The sequence below is a fragment of the Cryptomeria japonica genome, chromosome 3 (genome assembly GCF_030272615.1).
Source record: "Cryptomeria japonica chromosome 3, Sugi_1.0, whole genome shotgun sequence".
In the NCBI taxonomy this organism is placed as follows: domain Eukaryota; kingdom Viridiplantae; phylum Streptophyta; class Pinopsida; order Cupressales; family Cupressaceae; genus Cryptomeria; species Cryptomeria japonica.
The window spans coordinates 866,491,711-866,513,886 of NC_081407.1; the positions used below are offsets into that span (position 1 = coordinate 866,491,711).

General features: G+C 37.5%; 1 protein-coding gene across 5 annotated transcripts in view; it reads left to right on the plus strand.

Moving 5' to 3' along the window:
- The window catches only part of LOC131061562 (cytochrome b5), a 46,485-nt gene extending 26,366 nt beyond the window's left edge, over positions 1-20,119 (plus strand). For all 5 annotated transcript variants that reach the window (XM_057995295.1, XM_057995298.2, XM_057995297.2 and 2 more), the window contains 2 exons: positions 19,269-19,335; positions 19,610-20,119. In XM_057995295.1, the coding sequence (XP_057851278.1) occupies positions 19,269-19,335; positions 19,610-19,857 (315 nt within the window). In that variant the 3' untranslated portion in view covers positions 19,858-20,119. The remainder of the gene's footprint in view (positions 1-19,268; positions 19,336-19,609) is intronic.
- The last annotated feature ends 2,057 nt before the right edge of the window (positions 20,120-22,176 follow it).

The following is a 22,176-nucleotide window of genomic DNA, read 5'->3' on the forward strand; positions in this document are numbered from 1 at the left end:
GAAAACAAGCAAAGAGAGAAACTCGCTCCTGACCCTTCCAAAGGGTCCAAGGCGAAATTCTCCAAATCAACCATTTTCCCCTTGAGTGAAGCTAAAGTATTGATACCTATGGCATGGTTGAGGCTGGAGTGAGACATTCTTGCCTTGTAGGGTGAATTGAGGTAAAGGAAGTGTAAAATAAAGCCTAAAGAAGGAATTTCGCTCCCGACCCTTCCAAAGGGTCCAGAGCGAAATTCTCATTATCACCAAAGTTACCCATGTGAGAAGCTAAAAGGATGGATCCCTAGACTTTGTTGGACTAAAACAAGCATATGCTCACCTTCCGATGGATTTTGGAGTGAAAAATGGGGTAATTGAGGCCTAATCAAGAAAATCGCTCCTGACCCTTCCAAAGGGTCCAGGGCGAAATCCTTAGGGAAGCCTATTCTTCACCTTGTTTGGGCCAGGCAAAGTGCTGGTTGTGAGGTAATGTTGAAAAGAGGTCTAAATTGGCTAGGAATGCAAATTTCGCTCTTGACCCTTCCAAAAGGGTCCAGGGCGAAATTCTTATAGGGCCTGTCCCTGGGAAGGATTTTGAGCAAACTTTATTTTGATGTCTTCTTGTTGATGATTTAAGGTAGAAAATGCTATGTTGAAATGAATTTGTTATATGTCCTTAATCATCTTTTGGTTTGTCTTGCAGATGAAAGAAGACCAGACCAGGACAGGGATGACCTTCTCCAGTCCAACATCATCAAGGACGACCTCTTCCAGTCCAACATCATCAAGGACAACCTCTTCCAGTCTAGCATCATCAAGGACGACCTCTTCCAGTCCAACATCATCAAGGACGACCTTCTCCAGTCCAGCATCATCAAGGACGACCATCTCCAGTCTAGCATCATCAAGGACGACCTTTTCCAGTCCAGCATCATCAAGGACGACCTTCTCCAGTCCAACATCATCAAGGACGACCTATTCCAGTCCAACATCATCAAGGACGACCTATTCCAGTCCAGCATCATCAAGGACGACCTCTTCTAGTCTAGCATCATCAAGGACGACCTTTTCCAGTCCAACATCATCAAGGACGACCTTCTCTAGTCCAGCATCATCAAGGACGACCTTTTCCAGTCTAGCATCATCAAGGACGACCTTCTCTAGTCCAACATCATCAAGGACGACCTTCTCCAGTCCAGCATCATCAGGGACGACCTCTTCCTGTCAGCATTTTAAGGGAAGGTACACCATCCATCCTGCACATCAAAGACAAAGGAGGTTAAAGAAAGGGTTCGTTGAAGAAGCAGACAGTTTCAGAAGAGTTAATTAAAGTTAGCTTCTTAGCATCATCAAATTGAATATCTACCAAGGTGCAAGTGTTAGACAAGGTGGCATCCCAGTCATCACTCCTCCAGTCAAATTGGTCCATCTCAGTGGGTCCAGATTCAATGTACCCGACTCATCAAAGATGACACTAACTTCGATGTACCTACCTGTTGATGTGTATTTTGTACACGACCAAACACAGAATAAAATACCTAAAAGGTACCTTATCCTCTCTTGAATAAAGTTCCTGACTGCTAAAGATCTTGCCGAAGGATCAGTCGAGGCAACTCCAAGGTTCTGCTTTGTAGGATCTCTACTTGTGGATAAGCTCTTCGCAGTATGATGTGATTTTGCTGGAATCACAAGGGGACTTACACTCAATGACCTAAACGTTTGATTTGCTGGAATCACAAGTCCTATTAACTAACTGGAAGACAAACAAATGACAAAAGATGCAGGGTTCAGGACGTCTACTCTACTACCTAGAATGCGAGAAAATGGATGAATGACTAGGTGGAGTCCTACTGGGCTGGGTCTCACCATCAGGTTGAACAATTCAACACCAACTCAGTGCGATCTTCTAAGGGATGCTTCCAATATGTTCAAATCGTACACCATTTGACAATGATCACCATTCAAGATAATGCATGAACAATAGACATGTAACGATTTAAGATTAAGCTCATTTTATGCCAGTTGACCACGCAGGGCGCACTTACCATCAGTAAGAGGCTAGTGGTATGGACTAGACAGATTCCACACAGGTGCATTCAACAATTTTCTTCACTCAATCTAATCATCCATCATAAAAAATGAAGATTCAACAAGAGACCATGCACATTGGAAAGAAACAACATATTCCACCATATCTTCAATGAAAAGAAGTCTTTACAATTAAGGCAACAATGTCTTGCCTTCTCTTCTTAATCTACTCTAATTGCTATTCTACTATTCTGGCCTCTATTACTAACTATTAACTATTAGCTATTATTGACTAACTATCAGCCTTTACAAATGAGGAGCCAGGGCTTATATAGCGCCCTCAATACAATTCAATGGCTTAGATCAATTTGAGATCAATGGCCAAGATTTTACAATGAAACCCTAATTAGGGTTTGTTACAACAAACTTAATTTTGACCAATGAAATAATTGCATTATTTGGACACATGTCTTCTCTGGAATATTCGACCAATGGATAGTCGGGGTAGGTACATCGAAGTTTGTGCCATCCCCAATGAGTCAGGTACATTAAATCTGGACACGCTGAGGTGGACCAATCCGACTGGAGGAGTGATGACTGGGATGCCACCTTGTCTGACACTTGTAACTTGGTAGATGCTCAATTTGATGATGCTGAGAAGCTAACTTTAATTAACTCTTCTGAAACTGTCTGCTTCTTCAATGAACCCTTGCTTTAACCTCCTTTGTCTTTGATGTGCAGGATGGATGGTGTACCTTTCCTTCAAATGCTGGACTGGAAGAGGTTGTCCCTGATGATGCTGGACCGGAAAATGTCGTCCTTGTTGATGCTGGACTGGAGAAGGTCGTCCTTGTCTTGCCCTGGTCTTCTTTTAACTGCAAGACAAACAAAAAGATGATTAAGGACACATAATAAATTCATTTCAACATAGCATTTTATACCTTAAATCATCAACAAGAAGACATCAAAATTAAGTTTGTTCAAGAGTCTTTCCAGGGACAGGCCCTATAAGAATTTCGCCCTGGACCCTCTGGAAGGGTCAGGAGCGAATTCCAATTTTAGCTCAAAATTCACACTTTTGATGGTCAAACATCTTTCCAAGGCATTCCAAATAGCTTCTCTCACCCTAGTCCAGGCCCGACTTAGCACAAAATTTGGAGAAAAGGATGGTTTTAGTGTTTTTCGCTCTGGACCCTTTGGAAGGGTCAGGAGCGAATTTCTTGTTTGTAGCTCATTTTTTCATCATTTCAACTTCAATCCACCTCACAAGGCAAGGAAACACTTTTCTTCTCTCATCCAACCCAAGTTTATCTTGATTTTGCAAGGCAAAATAGGTGATTGAAGGATTTTCGCCCTGGACCCTTTGGAAGGGTCAGGAGCGAATTTCCTCTTCTGGCCTAAAATCATTACTTCTGGAGACAACCATCGACTTAAGGGCAATCACAAGGGCATCTTTTACCTTGGTCCAGGCATAGCTTAGCATAAATTTGAAAGGAATAGGTAGATTTTAGGATTTTCGCTCTGGACCCTTTGGAAGGGTCAGGAGCGAAAATCTTGTTTTAGGGCTATTTCACCATCCTTTCAACTTCAAATCACCTCCAAGACTTAGAACACCTTGCCTCACTCCTCTCTAGGTCATAAAAACCAAAATCTTGACTTGATTTTGCAAGGGAAAATAGGTGATTGAAGAGTTTTCGCTCTGGACCCTTGGAAGGGTCAGGAGCGAAATTTGACATTTTGGACTCTCCGTCAGGATCATTTTATGGAATATAACATTTAAGTATAAGAAACAGAAGAAATATTCCATATATACTTTCAGGATGTTTGAGAGTGGTTTCAGACCTCTAGGAGTTATATTGCAAAATCTAGTTTTTGGAGGATCCTTCAGTTTTCCAGACTTAGTCAAATTTCAGGATCAGGACATTCCAGACTTAGCCAAATTTCAGGATCAGGACATTCCAGACTTAATCACTCACCAACTCGACCTAACTCAGACCTTCAAGAATGATACCCACTCACAAAGCAAGACACAATTAGCAACAAGAGCAAAACCAGGCCCTAAAGAAGACTCTCAAAGAAACCCTAATTCTGGGGTCCGAAAGACTCACCTCGCTCAAGCAAAGCCTACCATCCTATTGATCCCCTGGCGACACTCAAAATGCAAAGGCTAACAGACAAACCCTAAACACCTAGAAAGCGAACCCCAGAAAGCAAAAAAAGTAGGGGTCCCCATTTGCAATGGGGCGATGTGTGAATACGTCACAACACTACCCCGGTTATCCATTGGTCGAATATTCCAGAGAAGACATGTGTCCAAATAATGCAATTATTTCATTGGCCAGAATTGAGTTTGTTGTAACAAACCCTAATTAGGGTTTTCATTGTAAAATCTCGGCCATTGATCTCAAATTGATCTGAGCCATTGAATTGTATTGAGAGCGCTATATAAGCCCCGGCTCCTCATTTGTAAAGGCTAATAGTTAGTCAATAGTTGATAGTGGGTGAATAGTTAGCTAATAGTGAATAGTCAGCTGATAGAATAGCAATTAGAGTAAATTAGGAAGACAAGGCAAGAAATTGTTGCCAGTGATTGTAAACAAACTCCATTTTCATTGAAGTTATGGTGAAGTGTGTTGTTTCGTTGCAATATGCATGGTCTCTTGTTGAATCTTCATTTTAGATGATAGATAATTAAATTGAATGAAAGAAGTTGTTGAATGCACCTGTGTGGAATCCGTCTAATCCATACCACTAGCCTCTTACTGATTGTAAGTGCGCCCTGCGTGGTCAACTAGCATAAAATGAGCTTAATCTTAAGTCGTTACACGTCTATTGTTCATGCATTATCTTGAATGGTGATCAGTGTCTGATGGTGTACGATTTGAACGTATTGGAAGCATCCCTTAGAAGATCGCACTGAGTTGGTGTCAGATTGTTCAAGCCTGATGGTGAGACCCAGCCCAGTAGGACTCCACCTAGTCATTCATCCATCTTCTCGCATTCTAGGTAGTAGAGTAGACTTCCTGAACCCTGCATCTTTTACCATTTGTTTGTCTTCCAGTTAGTAAATAGGACTTCTGATTCCAGCAAATCAGACGTTTAGGTCATCGAGTGTAAGTCCCCTTGTGATTCCAACAAATCACATCATACCACGAAGAGCTTATCCACGAGTAGAGATCCTACATACAAGAACCTTGGAGTTGCTTTGATTGATCCTTCGGCGAAATCTTCAGCAGTCGGGAAACTTTATTCAAGAGAGGATAAGGTACCCTTAGGTATTTTATTCTGTGTTTGCATGTGCATAAAAAACAAATCGACAGACTCCCTGGTCTTATACCATGAGGCGGAGTATCTAGAAGATGACTCCATCAGTGTTCCCCTACTTGTAATTCCCCAATTTCTCTACCATGGTTGGTTACATTCAGAAGACATGAAGAGTTCCAGTATTATGCACACATTCTGCATAAACAACAGCAAGATATTAATTAATACTCACTGTGATATATATATAGAATCACAAACATACAGCCTATTATAAGCAGACATAAACAGTCAGCTATAAATTATAGACAGTAATGTATATTATAAACAGTTATAACCAACATCATATTATTAATCATCAATGAGCAGATAACATTCATCACGCTGTGCATAAAGATCTCATAGCCCAAACCCATAAGTATATTTGAACTTCTGTATATTTAGTTACTAATGCTCAATCTGATTCCATTCGATGGTTACATATATTCCCCTTTCCAAATCTACTGATAACATATTTGGTCTGCTGTTTATACTCAAAATTTTGCATTTTAGGATGGCATCCCATATCCTCCTTTCTGCCCTTTTCGTTTGCTCTAAAATGGAATCCCCTTCCAATCTCCTTCTCAAATGAAACCTTCTCCTTGTTGAGACATGGACCAGCTAGGACTCGAACCTAGGACCTTCCATACGGTGCTGGAGTGCTCTACCACTGAGCTACTGGCCCCTCTTGGACCAGTCCATCGTCGGTCCGGGTGTGGCTTATTTCCAACACCAACACCCCCTCTTAAGCCACACCTCTCGTGTGCTTGGGGCTCCCAGCCTAGACCTGGCTTTGATACCATGTTGAGACATGGACCAGCTAGGTCTCGAACCTAGGACCTTCCATACGGTGCTGGAGTGCTCTACCACTGAGCTACTGGCCCCTCTTGGACCAGTCCATCGTCGGTCCGGGTGTGGCTTATTTCCAACACCAACACTCTTCCTTATAACTTCCAATGTGAGGGACAATCATACTCTCTCATCATGCCTTCCCTTTGCAAGGGTCACAACCTTTCACAATTACCACCCCTTCAAAATGCCACAACCTTTCATCATTTCTGTCCTTAAAATTCACTTCCTTATTTTCTGCCCATTCCTTTTTTCTTCCATTAATCCTTTCTTAATCCCTCTGCTCCATATACCACTGCTCCCCCCTCTATATAATTGCTTACTCTTTTATACCCTCATATCTCATTAAAGAGACACATCTCTTTGGAAAGAGATATCCCTTTAAAAGGGTCATGTCTCCTCATTGTTGTCTTATTTAATTCAGATCTGCACTTTTGATTGTAGATTAAAATTGTTGTTTCAAATGAAGTTCTCTTCTCCTTTTATACCTCATGTTTGAGGAGGTCACGACTTTTCATTTCGTGCCTTTTGACCATTCATTAAACTTAACTAAGTTTTTTTTTTAATTTTAATTTTATTTTTCTTCTTTTAATTTTATTATTAATATTTATTATTAAATCCTATTACAAAATGGGGACATTACAGAAAATAACCCAAAACTTCAAAGAGCCTACCTCTTTTGAAGAAATCTTCCTTTACGATCTTGACAACAAACCAACACTTGTAAATGTGTAGGAATAGCACAACAACCAGCTTGGAGCGTTCAATGATCAATCATCAACTCTATTTTTGCAATGGCAAGCAAGAAAATAAGTTTAGCAATGGCAGAAAATATTTTTGTTTTTCATTCACAATATGAAAAATGAGGTTGGTTTTGCCTTTTAGATGTTTTGTATGGCATAAATTAGGGTTGGGGAGGCGAAATGACCTTTTTGAAATAAAAAACAAATTAAAAAGGTAAAAAAAAGTTGGAAACTTGCCAGATTCAGCAGAACAATGTTTTGGGAGACAAAATTCGTCTTGGGTTAACTTGGGCTCGCTAGGGCCGGATCCACAAGTTGGGGCCAGAATCTTGTCCAAACCCACAATGGACCGGACTGTGAACAGGGTTTGAACCGGCCCAGAACCCACTCTCCTACCCCTACAAACTGGTAATTTAAGCTTAAGTTATGCCCTTAATAAACTTACCTAGTTGCAATGTTGTTTGAGTTGTCTTGCATTTGCCCGGTGCAAAGAGGTAACTTTGTACAAGTCTATAGATCCCAATCTTAGACATTATCTTCACTCCAAGTTGAGGATTAGGTATCATCCACTCCATGATTGTGTAGAGCCCACTTAGAACATCCTCATTGGCTTTGAAATTTGGACGGAATTGGAATGTTGAATTTAAAAAATAAGTAGCTGCATGTAAGGGGTTGTGAAGATGAAGTTATGTAAGGGGTTGTGAAGATGAAGTTGTCATCCTATTAATTAATGATGTCAACCCCAAAATAAGTAGAATTATATATATATATATATATACTTCTCCTCATCAACAACTTGAAGGAGAACAACTAAAGGCTCTAGGAATTGCAATTATTGTTAAATATTATTAATAATTAGTGTGAACAAAAATAAAAAAATAGAATAAAAATACAAGCAAAAATATAATGGAAAATCAAATATGAACTAACCTCTATGATCTCCTTTGTTGGATACCAGAAACGATGCTTATAAGAAATCCAATTAACCAAGTCAACCTCTCTATGGTCTTAGCATATGATGATGTAGACCACTCCTCACTGACAAACATTGACTTAAAAGTAGCCTTTTGTTGAAGCAAAGATTGCAATGAGATAAAGTTTGTTGCAAAGTGGTTATTTTAGGACAAGCCAATGCCTTGTCTGTATATATCCTCATTAGATTGAGGACTCAAGTATGGTTTGTATTATGTGTTTGCAATTATTTTTACCATGCTCCACATATGTTTTAATCCACAAGAGAAGTTTAAAATACAAAGAGAAGGTTAAAGCAATGAACAATACAAAGAGTCTAAAATAAAGATGGGTGCCTATCCATGAGAAGTTTACCTATAACAATATTATTTGTTGCATTAGTTTTAACTATTTGTACAATGTTTTTCTCATCCACCATGGCCAAGACTCCTCCAAAATCTCACAAAGAAATTCAAAATATTCTGTATTTCATGGAGCATCAATTGATTTTAAAAAGACTATGCTGTTTGAAAAAGAAATAATGAAATTTATAATGCTAACAATAATCAGTAAACTAGAAATTAAAAATATTAATCATTAAATCAATGGGTTTGAAGAAGTATAATCAGCCGAGGAAGAAACAAAGAAATTCAATAATGTTATATTTCCTCTATCTATCCAACTCAGTCATGGTGGTGCAACACTCCCTCTTCCATATCTCATAGTGTTGTATTAATTATGCCATTCACATCAGCCACCTTTTGGATCAAAATGGAGTCTTTTATCTCCTTATCAGTAGGGGCTTTGAACCCCATTCCATAAACAGTAATAGCCTCTACCATATTTTGTCAATAAGGAAACTTAAAACAAATAAAATAAGTATCATAAATTTAGAGTTCAAAATTCAAAGTTTACAAGTACAAACCCCCGAATTCGAAACTTCAAGAGATAGAAAACTAATAATATACTTTAGAAGAAAAACAATAATTAATTACTTGGCTAAATGAAATGGAATGGTACCATACAGCCAAAAGTCTTGTATTGCACTCCTTGCTGCATCATGTTTGTCTTAATTTCAACTCATACTCTCCAAGTGATGGTTAGAAATATGGAATAGTGTGGTGTGTAATACATGAGTCTAATTTTGATGTTCTTTCATGCTCTTATCTCCAGTACACCCATACTGTCATTCAGGTGCTGCGATTCTACCTTGAAAGTCTTATGTCTTTGTACATGACTCTTCCTCACTACTCTAGGGCTTCTACCTAGCTACTTTAGTTAGGACTTGGTAAGGAGCTGCTAGTCTTCTGTTCACAAACCACTGGCACCTGTCTACCTTTCTGTCATGGCTTTTGGACTCCAGGATATGAGTTATTGGTTCTACATCCCTTGAGATTTCTGCATGTTCTTTTACAGTAGAGTCACTCTGTTCTTTTACAGTAGAGTCACTCTGTGGAGGAAGGTATCTTCCAAGAGTTGGCAGATTCCATCTTTTAAGTTTTTCATCATTGGGGTTTGATAATTCTTGTGCCATTTAGAATTGCATCCCAGTTTCACCAACTTGTGAAAAATTCAATTTAATCATTCTCCAATCCCGAGATCCCTTCATTTATAAAAGTCAAAATGTTTTCCCCACGCTAGGATAAATTATGGTTTTAAATTCTATTTTATTAAGGTTATTTAGCATTTATTTGACATTTCATTACTGCAAATAGAATTGGCAGCAGCAGACCCTTATTTGGTTGGGCCTTTCATCCATCCAAACCCTCGAAACCATATTCCAAATCTTGTTTTGACTACTTTCTGCTTCATTTATTAACCTTGGTTGATATAGTTTGACTGAGGGTTTTGTTTCAAGTCACTGTGTCAATGAAGGTCTTTCTTGGATTCTTTGATTGCTTCCTTATCCCATCCTATCTAGTATTTAAACTCTGTTCAGATCTTCACAATTACACAACCTATGCTTTTGAGTGCCTAATGGGGAGAGGTGGATAGTGATGGATCCCATTAATTTTACAACTCAAAAATGGAGGGGGCCGAATGTTTGAAGCCCAATGGACCTTTGAAAGAAGTTGTACAGTTAAAAGCACAAGAGGATAGTCTCAGACGGCAATGTTTGAGGCTGAACAGGACGTTTGTTTTCTATTATCAGGTGTATGCAGAGTCTTTTCACATAAGCTTGGAGATCGCTTGTCACTCCACTATAGGGAACCACAATAATTTTGGGAGTAGCAGCTATTGTTGTGCAGAACGTGGTGTAGTGGAAAAGTAGGGTTTATGCTAACCTAGATAAATGCAAAGATGAAAATTTTCACTCTGTTTCAAAGAAAAGAACAAGAGCAGCATTATAGAATGTAGAGTTTTTTTTCTCACAACCAATTACCAAGTAAAACTAGCGAAGAAGAGGGAAAGAAGTATTGTGTGTGAAGATAATTTGAAGTGTAGTATATGCAGTTCAGAAAATACAATTCAATTCCCCCTGAACAGCTAGGAATTTGTCTTCAGAGTGGAAATTCCTTAAGACAGGCAATAAAAAAAAGGCAAATAAAAATGCCATGAGTACCTAGTGGAGGTGGTATGGACCAGCTACTACCTGAGTCTCACAGTGAGTGTGCAGCATATATGAACTAATATAGGAAACAGTAACCATAGATCTGGACTGTATCAGGTGCCAATAGCTCTGTTTGCTCTGTATACACCCAAAATCAGCTACCCAGTGAACCCTCCAGAAGCAAGAGTAGGATAGATGAAATATTAGAGGCTGCTGACGAATGAAATAATAAGAGCAGGGTAAAAGAGACTTGATGTTCCATTTTACTGTAGCTTCCAACTTCCCAATAGCCTGCACCTGTAGACTAATACTTAATCTGATTTGATGAGACTTTTGTGTGTAGGACTTAAAATTAGTGAAGTGATTTTCAAAATTCTTTCATAGTTAGCCTTCAACCCTTGATGATTGTGTCACACAGGTTCATAGCCAAAAACCCCAGTTTTGCATCTGGTAGGACTAGAATCAAGTGGGTTGAAATCATTCACAATTGAGGAAAACAAGTAGTCTCCACTCTAAAGAGAGTTGAACAAGACATAATTAGAAGTGTCAAAAAAGCAAAAATTATGGGATGAATCAGGAAAAAGTTGATTTAAGTGAACATTCTACTGCTGGATAGAACAGTACATCCATACCACTGGATTTCCTCATTTGGGTGTTGCACTGCTGGAACTCCCAAAACATAGTCAAACCAGCAGGCAACATGGTTGAACAGTCAATGCGACTCACTTCTGAATGGATCTTGCTAATGGGCACAACATTTGAAAATTGTCAGCGGAATCCTGCATCATCCCAATCAAAGGGTGAAAGGTTAGGGGTGATAGAGCTATGTTTTAGGGAATTGCAGTGTTATTGTTGTAATTTCTACAAACATTGCTCCATTGCCAGCCGGGCGTCCATAGCCTTGATGGAGTTATTCACAAGTTCCCAAAGCCAAATTTTTGATATTTATTTTAATTTCATTTTCCTTTATTTTTCTCTCTTTTTTTTTTGATACTCTTCTGTTTTCACATATTTTGCATTTTGGCTCTCAAGCAGTGAAGCTCATAATGGGTTTGAGAATTACAGTGGCGCTGAAGTAGGATTTAAGATTTTTCACTAGCCATGACTTCTTAAGAAATTACAATGACTTAGAGCAATTGATTAAATGTGCAAGAGATGTAATAATCAAAAGATTTCAGTATCAAGACACAATAGATGATTCCCTTCCAAGTCAAGGACAAATCCTAACCAAATGATAAAGTAAGAGAAGAATAACCTCAGAATCTAAAAAACTTCATAAACAATTATCCAAGAAATAAACCAGACGTAGAATCAAAATTGTGCCAGTGTATGGCAAAAACAATACAACGCCTTTCTCACAAATAAAGTTCCCACAAAGGAAACTAAACTAAGCAACAATTTACACTAAAGACTCGAAGCAAACTAAACTAAGGGAAACTAGGACCACTCAAGCCAAATGACTCAAGGCAGACTGACAACTAAGCTAAGCAAAACAAACTAAACTAAAACAAACAGAAAGGAAACCTATTCTAAAAGCTATGTACAAAACTTTGAGTGAACAATACTCAAAAGTTCTAAAGATATACAAGACCTAACATGATTTCTCAAAACCTTCAGCAGTAACAAGGCATAAGTCATGGTTTGAAGCTTTGCAAACTCATCCTTGAATTCAAATAAATAACCTTTGATTGTGCAACTTTCATAATCGACAAAAAGATTATGCAATATCAACAATTGAGGCAATTCATTTGGTCCATGATTTATCCATATGCAAGTTGTTTTTCCTAAACTCTCATAATCAAATTGAAACAACCTGATGTGCTTCGTCTTCGAACGAACATTCTTGTCTATCATCACCGAACACATCATATGATAAGAGATCCTTGGCAGCTTTAGGAGATCGCAATTGGTGATGCATCATTCCACTTGCGTCAGTGCTATATTTGCCAGTGAGCAACACAGGCTCAAACTTGAACTCAAGTGCTTGGAATATTTCTCCTATTTGTCTGTCTTCATGTTGCGTAAACCATGCATCTTTGTGCAGCTCTGTAAGCATATCCTTGAAAACCAAGGCCTCTTTGATAGATTGATCTTCCTTTTCTTTTTCCAAGTTGTCCCTCAAATACAATCTCTGGTTGTAGTGCCAACTTGAATTGCTCTTCATCCTTTTCCTTCATGTGACAACTTGCTCATCATTTTACTTGTTCACCTTCAAGGACGCTAGAAATTTCTCCTCTTAGGACGGCTTGAAACTCTTCATTTGAATCTTTTCTTTGTTGTATGAACAAATGTTCACCAAGGATTTCTTCCTCTTGAGATATATTGGGGTCATTCCATTCTTCCTTGATTGATGAGGCATCAAGTGATAATGAATCATGACAATCCTTCAAGTTGCTTATGCCTTTTGCTAAGTTCTTCTCAATTTCTTGATGATTTACTTTAGCAGTAACTTGTAGTTCTTGTTTCAACACTTCCAGACCTTGATCATCACTGTCACTATATTTTTTGCTTGAATATCGTCCATTTCAACACATTCTTCCTAGGGTGCAAGGTATGCAAAGTTGCCCCCAACTGCAATACATTGATCATTTGGCTCAATCATTTTTTCTTCTGACAATTCATGTCCCTTACTATCGAATGATGTGGCAACACATCCTTCTTTTGATGCCAAACTTATTTGTTGGAGGTATGCACTCCAAATTTTGTCTGTAATGCTCACCTCTACCACGCTTGACTGTTTTGGTAACCCAAACTAAAATTTAGCTTGATTGATTGCCATCTCACATAATGAACATGTGAATTCGGAGTGGGTTGTATTATGAATCTTGCACCAATGAGGTAGCAATACGTCTTCTAGGTGTAATCCATTGTCAAGACTTAACCGATTCTGAAAAGGAGATCTTTCCTTGTGGTGCTAACTCCATTCTTGACAAGAAAGTTAAGCAATGCATCTCATCGTGTTCAATCGTATCATGCCATCTCACATAATGAACATGTGAATTCGGAGTGGGTTGTATTATGAATCTTGCACCAATGAGGTAGCAATACGTCTTCTAGGTGTAATCCATTGTCAAGACTTAACCGATTCTGAAAAGGAGATCTTTCCTTGTGGTGCTAACTCCATTCTTGACAAGAAAGTTAAGCAATGCATCTCATCGTGTTCAATCGTATCATGGATTTTACGCTTCCTTGGTAATGCAAATTTGAATAAATTCCTAGGATGTGGTTGTGCATTCAAAGCCCATCAAAGATGGACAATATCAACTTGTTGATCATCTTGGCCACAAGAAACACGAAACTATTGCCCCATCCATTGAGATTTTTTTTTTTTCCTGGATTTTCTGATTTGCTGATTTTTTTTTTTGATTTTCTAATTTTTCACTATTTTTGGATTTTTCAACATAAAAGAGATCTAGCATATCTCAAATTTAGCTTTGAAAGCTCATACTGATTCCAACTTGTGGTAGATTTGATCATGAACTGCCTCCTTTGTTTTGTAAATTCGGTTGATGACCCAATGTTCTTGCCTTCCTTCTTGTGGTAATTCTATTGAGGGGCATGGAGGAGGGTAAAAAAGTTGTAAGATAAGTGCTCCAAATATGAATTGATAAGTTCCAATGTTCGTCCGTTTAGGTCCTATCTTTGTTGCACTAGTTGATCATCGGAATGACAAACCCCATCGACCGGAATCCGGAACCAATTCCTAGGGTTAAATAATCAGCTTGCTAAAATAAGTGGGTGGGAATAATAGTTGACGAAGAAAGCTTATGGGTGTGAAGGGCGGTGTGTACAGGGCCGAAGTACATATTCATGCCTCCCTCTAGCACCAATTTTGTCGATGTGTTTTTTATGACACCTCGAACACAAAATAAAATACTAAGTATTTTATTCTCTCTTGAACAAGGAAACCTCAAATGCTAAAAAATGTGACCAAATAAGGCAACCCCAAGGTATTTAGTCAGATCTTGACATGCAATTGGATAGTCTTAGTGAAATGATGTGATATGTTGGTATCACAAAGGGATTTATGCTTTTGCTGAAACTTGGAAACTAACTTGACTCCTCAAACAAAGAAAGATCAAAAGGGATAGGAAATCTTGGGCACAAATTCACCATGGACAGGAAATCTTGGGTGCAATTTCACCATGGAGTGGAAATTTGTTGTATTTCCATGCAATGGACAGGAAATTTCTTACATTCCACGACTTAGAAGTGGAATTTTCTTTCATAATTCATGATTTTCCATGATTTTCCTTGGAATTTCCTTGATTTTTTCCTTGAAATTTCATCTTTCAACTTAGGGATTTTCATTTCACAACCTTCAAATTCAATTTCTTTCTTGACAATTTTTCTCTCACAATTTCAACTCCATACTCTATCAATCAAATTTCCATGATCTCACCGCATTTCTCATCCTTGAAGGTTGTCTTGCAACTTGCAATTTAGACAAGGATTTCCATGTTCCAATTCCAGATTTCCACACTTCAAACATGGATTCCCAAATAATCATCATCTCAATTCTGGATCTTGGAAGGGGAAACTCAAGATATGTAAGGATTGAAGGGGAACCTTGACCTAGAGGCAGATTTCCTTTACCACCTCAAACATGGGTTTTGTCCTTTAGAATCAATCTTTGGAAAATTTCCTCACAACACATCTCAAGGTAGGAATTGCTGACTTGACTCACCCATTCCTGACTTAACATCCCATTAGCAAGGACAAAATCCACACTTCATGGATTGACTCATGCATTCACTCTGGATGAGCAAGACATCACTACCCTCTGAGGAGCTGGAGACAAACTACTGCCAAGCTATGCCAACTTAGCTAACAAGCAAACACAAAAAAAGGAGGGGGTCCCTATTTACAATGGGGCATGTGTTTTTGCAGCACAACAGTACTTATCATTAGATTAGTGAGAAACCACATATGTTGGACAACAACCTTGTTTAATGTGTTAAAACCCCTTGCCAATAAAGTTCGAGGAAGGAAACATTCATGTTGATAGAGAAAGTGGCCAAGATATAATAAAAAATGATATTTTCTAAGATGATGAAGATTCCTTAGATCCTAAAGTTTCTTTGGGGGCATCAAAAATTCCTCTCAATCAAATTTAGGTTCTACATCACAATTGAAGCCACATGTTTTACTTATAATGATGCCAATTCGCCGACTAATACAACCACACCAAGTACTTATTGCATGTGCATCAAAATAGATCTAGAGGAGGGTGTGATTGAAGATGGATTGGATCCAACCACCAATATCTTTTTAATTTTTCTAGATGAACCATTTGATATTGATACCCAAGACTTTTAGATAAAGAAGTGGCAATGATGATAGTACATAAATTCTTGATTGATTGGATCTTGTTTTGTCACGTTTCCATTATAGAATGAACTAAAATGTGCCAAAGACCATGAGTGTACCTCTTTTAGGAACACTCAACGGGCATTTGTGTTCACCAAATGATGGCAGATGTTCAACTGACACGCTGTGTCAATATTTAACTTGATACAAGATAGCTAGGATGTTTGGTGTCAGAGTTAGGAACTAATGAGCCATCATATCGTTAGATTCCACATATGATTAACTAGTCCATATTATCAACTCATGGGCCATTCTAAGGCAAATTGGAATGCAGATGAACTAACGATGGTATTAAGTGTTGAAATTACTGTGAAGAACTTTGTTGAAGATACATGTTGAAGACTGATGGAATCCTATATGCTCCTTGGGTAGCGGCATATCTTAAAAACATTTTAAGAAAAAATGGCCCAAGGATTGGTGATTCAAACAAGTAGACGATTGTTCATAGCATAGTTGGACTACTTGCCGAAAACTTGGCGAGTTTCTAAAAACTCGCGAGTTTTTCTGGATGGCGAGTAGTAATGCCATTGACTCGCAAAAGAAACTCGCCAAGTTCCTGGGAAAAACTCGCCGAGTTTTTGGCAAGTTTTTCACAAAAACTCGGCTACATTAAAAAAAGAGGCTCGAACATGTCAAAAAACTCTTTATTTTTATTTTCAAGTCTGTCTCATTCTCTTCATCAGAATATATACATGAAATATAACATTCAAGTATAAGTCACATATATTTTAAGTTATATTTCATGTATATATTGGCAGGATGTTTGAGAGTGGTTCCAGATCTCTTGGAGTTATAATGCAAATTCTAGGTTTTAGAAGATCTTTTAAATTTTCAGACAGTCAAATTTCAATAATCAGTAGGCTCCTATCAGCATTCTCTTGCTCTCTCTATCTCACTCACTTTATTTGCCCCGAATTTTAGACCTATCTATCTCCCTATCACTCTTCCTCTATCCCCCTCTCTACCACTCTCCATCTCACTCCTCTCTCTCCAAAGATCTATACCTATCTCTCTACCCCTCTCTTTCTCACCCTCAGACCCCCACAAGGGGTGCTACCCTCAACCTAATTTTATTTTGCAGATGCTTGGTGGCAAAGTTGGGGTGGAAATACCCCAAATCTAAAAAAAATTGCCCTCAAAATATTATGTCAGCCTTGTAGTTTATCCAATCGTGAATGCAATTGGAGCTTGTTTGAGGCCATCCACATGAAGAAGAGGAGCAAGTTAGCTCAAAAACACCTCAATGAACTTGTCTTTGTGCAATATAATCTTTGGTTGCGCATAAGGAAGGTAGAGGAAGCACCAACTGGTCCAATTGATTTGGATGATATAGATCCTTACAGTGATTGGACATTGCAGGAGCAACCTCCATTGTTTACAGAGGATGACGTTAATGATTTGGAGAGGTAGGCTATAGAGGAGGAGGGGGTTGGATTTGGTTTCACACTGGATGACATTGAGGAGAATGAGGAGTCATTGCCAGTGCCAGGTGCAGCTAGAGGCAGAGCTACATCTAGGATGGAGGACAAGCCACAACCTGAGCCAGTCATACCGAGCAAGGAGGCACAATCACGCCCATAACAGACTTCTAGGACTAGACCCTCTAGTTCTATCTCTCCCATAGTTTTTACTAGAGCTGGGAAGAGGAAGGTGTAATTGTATTGATTTATATACTTTCAGTTCTACAAAAATTATTTACTATTTTGCTTCCAGCCATCAGCATTCCTCATGAGGATGCAATTTTGTATTTAAATATATCTGGACTCAGCATTTCTCATTTATTGGCTCATGGGATGCATCTTCTCATTGAATTTTGCAAGAAAAATGCATTTCTAATTAAATTTAAGCAATTTTTTAAGTTCTAGAGTTTTTTGCCGAGTATTTTTTTCGGGCCTTGGCGAGTTTTTGGTTTTGACGAGTTTTTTGTTTTGGCGAGTAGTTCAACTATGGTTCATAGTGCATATTTTAAAATACATAAGCTTACGCGTTATGTGAGATTCTTTTCATATATAATTTGTTGATGTAAATGATTAAGCCTACTTGTTTTAAGATAGGGAATGATGCCCAAAAAATACTAAGGCCTTGGGGAGCTAGTTTAGAAGAAACACAGCATTCCAAAGGTGCATCATTTTGGGGTAGGGACAAAAATCCTGTCGGATTTAACAAGTTTCTAAAAATCTTTTTCTTCCAGTTCATGCATTCTCTAGGGGTTAAAAAAGATTGTGTTGGAACAACATTGTACTAAGGGAATCTATTGTTCAGCTAAGAAAATAGAGTCTCAATGAGAAAAAGTAGAATATTTACCATAACTGGAGCCTTTGCAATCTTAATCTATTTAGTTATTTCCTAATTAGTTCCTACTGCTTCACAGTTCACTAACAATTTATTAATGCTGAATGACTGATGTACAAGATTTTGCCCTACCCACTAGTGTAGGATGGATGCTGTGTTTAGGCTCCGACCCTTAAAAAGGCAGATAAATGTCAGCAGAACAGACAAATCTGAAGTTTGTACTGATGGGGGGTTGTTGGGATGGAGCTGCTCTTGCTGAAGCCACACCTCTGTTACAAGAGGTATGATGCGTTTGCCTAATACTAAAGGATTTTATCAATATTCTGTTGAAGCTTCTATGCATAGGTTCTGAAATAAATAATATGGAGGAAGGGATATTAGAGGGAAAAAATTTTGGGTTTGGAAAATTGAGCTCACTGTAATTATACATGGAGCAATGAAGCTGTGGATATTTTCCATAGGAGAGATTTGTAATTTGGAAGCTGCCAGCCAGAGGTCATTAATTGGTTGCCGAACTAAAGGGTAAAGCACCAACAAAGGAACTGAAATATTAATAGAACCGATAACTGGTGGATACCAACTGGTCCATGACATTCAATGGGCAGCTTAAATGTCAAAGTTTTCACCCTGTATATAACTGCATGCAAATTGTAGGTCAGTGCCAAACTAGAGTTGATTATCTACGGTGCCATTTAGAAATCTGTATTTCAATCTGCATTTTAGGTTTATGCTTCTTCCTTTTTAGTAAAATTAGCTTGCAATCTCAATTCTTTTTTACCACTTGCAGGATTTTTCATTTTCACTATATTGTAATTTGTCAGAAAGCTGACCTATATAACAAAGAATTGGATCCATTCAAGCTTCTCTCATGAATTTCCTTGTGGAGGATGTTGATGCCTGTTTTTAATTATATTCTATTCTTATAATTGGTGTGGTTTTAATAGCAATAATCAGTGAGTGCTTAATGCATAACTGCCATCGTACTAATTAACCAGTTATAAAGTAACAATTATGTATATATATAGATATACAAAACTCATCTTGAAATGGGTGCAGCATATGTTTTTGTAGCAATGGAGCTGCCATTTTTGTTTATTTTAAATGTCAACTAAGATTAGTTATGCGTCTTAATATTGAGCCAAAATAATTTGCTATTATATGAAATTTGACACATTAACTGGATGTTGATCTCAAATGTTAAATAGGTATATGACGTGACTAGATTTTTGGAGGACCATCCTGGAGGAGACGAAGTTTTGCTCTCATCAACTGGTATTGCTCCATTCTTAAAGTCATTGTTCTGGAATAAAAATTTAAAACTAAAGTATAACCATTTCTGTTGAAGAGTATAAATGTCATATTAGTTTTACTGAGCAGAATTTAATGTGTGAGATTTAGTGAAGTAAAATCAATTGTAAACGTATGACTGAGTTTAACTGGCACACATTTTTCTGTATCACAAACTACAAAGTTTGTGTAATTCTTCTGCAATATGAGAACTAAGTCTCTAGTTTTAGTTTTAATGCTGTAGTTGGTTTCTACACAGGTCAAGATGCAACTGATGATTTTGAAGATGTTGGCCACAGTACCAGTGCAAGAGCTATGATGGAAGAATATTATATTGGAGACATAGACCTCTCATCCCTTCCATCTAAAACAAAAAGCGGTAAAACCAGAAAACCAGCACCTAGCCCTCAGAACTCCAAAAGTAGAGTAAAATTTTTCCAGATTCTGGTTCCGCTGGCCATTCTGATCTTTGCTCTGGCTATCGGCTTTTATGCAAAGTCAAGCTGAAATTCAGGAAACGTCCAGGATTCTATTATTGTTTTTAAGATATTATCTTTCTCAGCCAGCTATAAGTATTAGAACAAGATTGGTGCATCAGTTGCAGCACAAACTGCTTCTGAGCAATAAATATTCTAATTGTACGGTAGCCACAAAAAAATTAGTTTCAAATCACAATGAATTTTGGTTTGAAGAAGACTGGCAACGGATATCTTAGATTGAATGTTTGATATTGTGCATTCTATTATGTCATTTTAGATTGAATTTTTGATATTGTGCATTCTTCAGGCCATTTTGTGTTAAAAGTTGTTGGGGATTCTCCTCTTCTTTGGATTCCTTTTTCCTATTTTGCTTTTTCTAGGTAGTTCCTTTAAATTTCTTTTATATTACACAATTTCTTGAAGTACTAAAAAGATCTTTGACATGGATTTCAATATAGGACGTTTTGTTTTGCATTTAGCAATTATCCTAGCGTTGGATATTTTGTTCTTTGTTACAGTTGACTGTTATATTATGATGCTTTGATCCTTTTTTACCATTAATTCTGAAAATCATTTACAACTTACCAATTTTTAGCATTGAAGTTCACCAATCAAACCAGAAAGTTAACATGAGAGAGGTAAAGTAGAAGTTTATTTGATACGAACTTCAATTTGAAAAACCAAAATAGAAGAAGCATCTAAATGGAAAATGGTATCATGTTATTCATTACAAATATTGCTGCTTTATGCTATTTCCTACATGTTTTTTAATAATTTTTGTTGCTAGAGTTGTGAGTAGATTAAGCTATATTTTGTCAGATGTGCTGGTGGGTAGCAGGAAGATACTAATACATGTTGAGCAATCCGTGATACTATATCAGTAGAAACTTGGATGAAATCAGAACTTGTATATGCTAGAGCAGATTTCTGGTCTCTTTTTATCTCAACTCTCTATTCTTCATTCTTTAAGTGGGGAAAAAGTGCATTGAACTTTGAAATGACATAGGACTCATAAGGACACTTAAAATAAAGGCTCAAATAATTAAAGTAAAATGAGATTTATAATATTAAATTAAATATTAATTTAATGCAATAAAAGATCTAAAACTATTTAGAGGAATGGGAAAATTAAAATAAGTGCTAGAAGAATGAGAAATTGGACTCCTTAATTAAAGGAGTACAATTTACAACACTGCACAAACCTAGTTTAAGCGCATAATATTCCAATTTTATCATCTCTTCTTCATGGATACATCATCTTTGAGGTTCTCGATTTTCCAATTCAAATTAATTTCTCCAATTTTGCATATCTTTACCTAAATATTTATCATGGTAGATGATCTTACCATGCTTGATGTTGGTCCTTATTTAATGTTTTATGAGCTATAGATTTTAGTTCTAGAGAGCTAATTTGAGGAGTGTAGGGGATGGTTTTAGGCTTATTCCCTTGGTTTTTGGAACAAATTGTTTGGTTGATCTTTCTTTGGTTGAGATGCTTATATCTTGTTCAGTCTATGCTTGGATATTGATACGACTTTTCTATTTAGGGTTTTTGTTGAGAACAAGGTGATGAAAATTGCAATAATAACTTAAACAAAGTGTTTGGAAATTTGAAAAAAAATAAAATTACCCAAGTAGATAATGTGATTGCACATCCAACACAAGTCCATAATAATTGTAATACCAAAGTTAATACGAGATTTATGTGGAGAAAGCTTTTTGGAAAAGAACTCCACACAAGAAAGAGGGCAAGTATATTATAAATCTTCAAATAGATGTATTCAATAACACACTTCATTGCAATTCTTGGAGCAATACAACAACATTGTTTCTTGTAGCATCATTAAACTACTATTCCAAGGCTCCAAGAAATTTTTGGGAGGGAAAACCATTGTGGAATCTCGAAATAAAAAGCTAAAACCACTTGAAAAAACTTACGTCTCCATTAGTGGACATCCCATAAACATAGTAAAAACTAATTAATCTTTGCATGGCCCTCACATGGATGCTTAACCCATAGCCAATCACAAATAATCAATCTCAAGTGCTCCATTATTCTTTGACAGCTCATTTCTAGAACATGCAACATCATGCAAAATATGGCATCTCAACATGCACATTAATGCAATTGCATGCAAGCACATGCAAGTCTAGGTAGTCCCTACCCAAAAACACCCATAAAATGGATGTTTAGAAGGAATATTCCCTCATAATGTCATGCAATCATCATCAAGTGGCCACCTCCATGGGATACAATTATAATTGTCATAGGTAATAAATAATAGATATTTCATCTCTAGTTCCCTTGAACACTTTCCAAGAAATGTAGAGACACATGAAAATAACT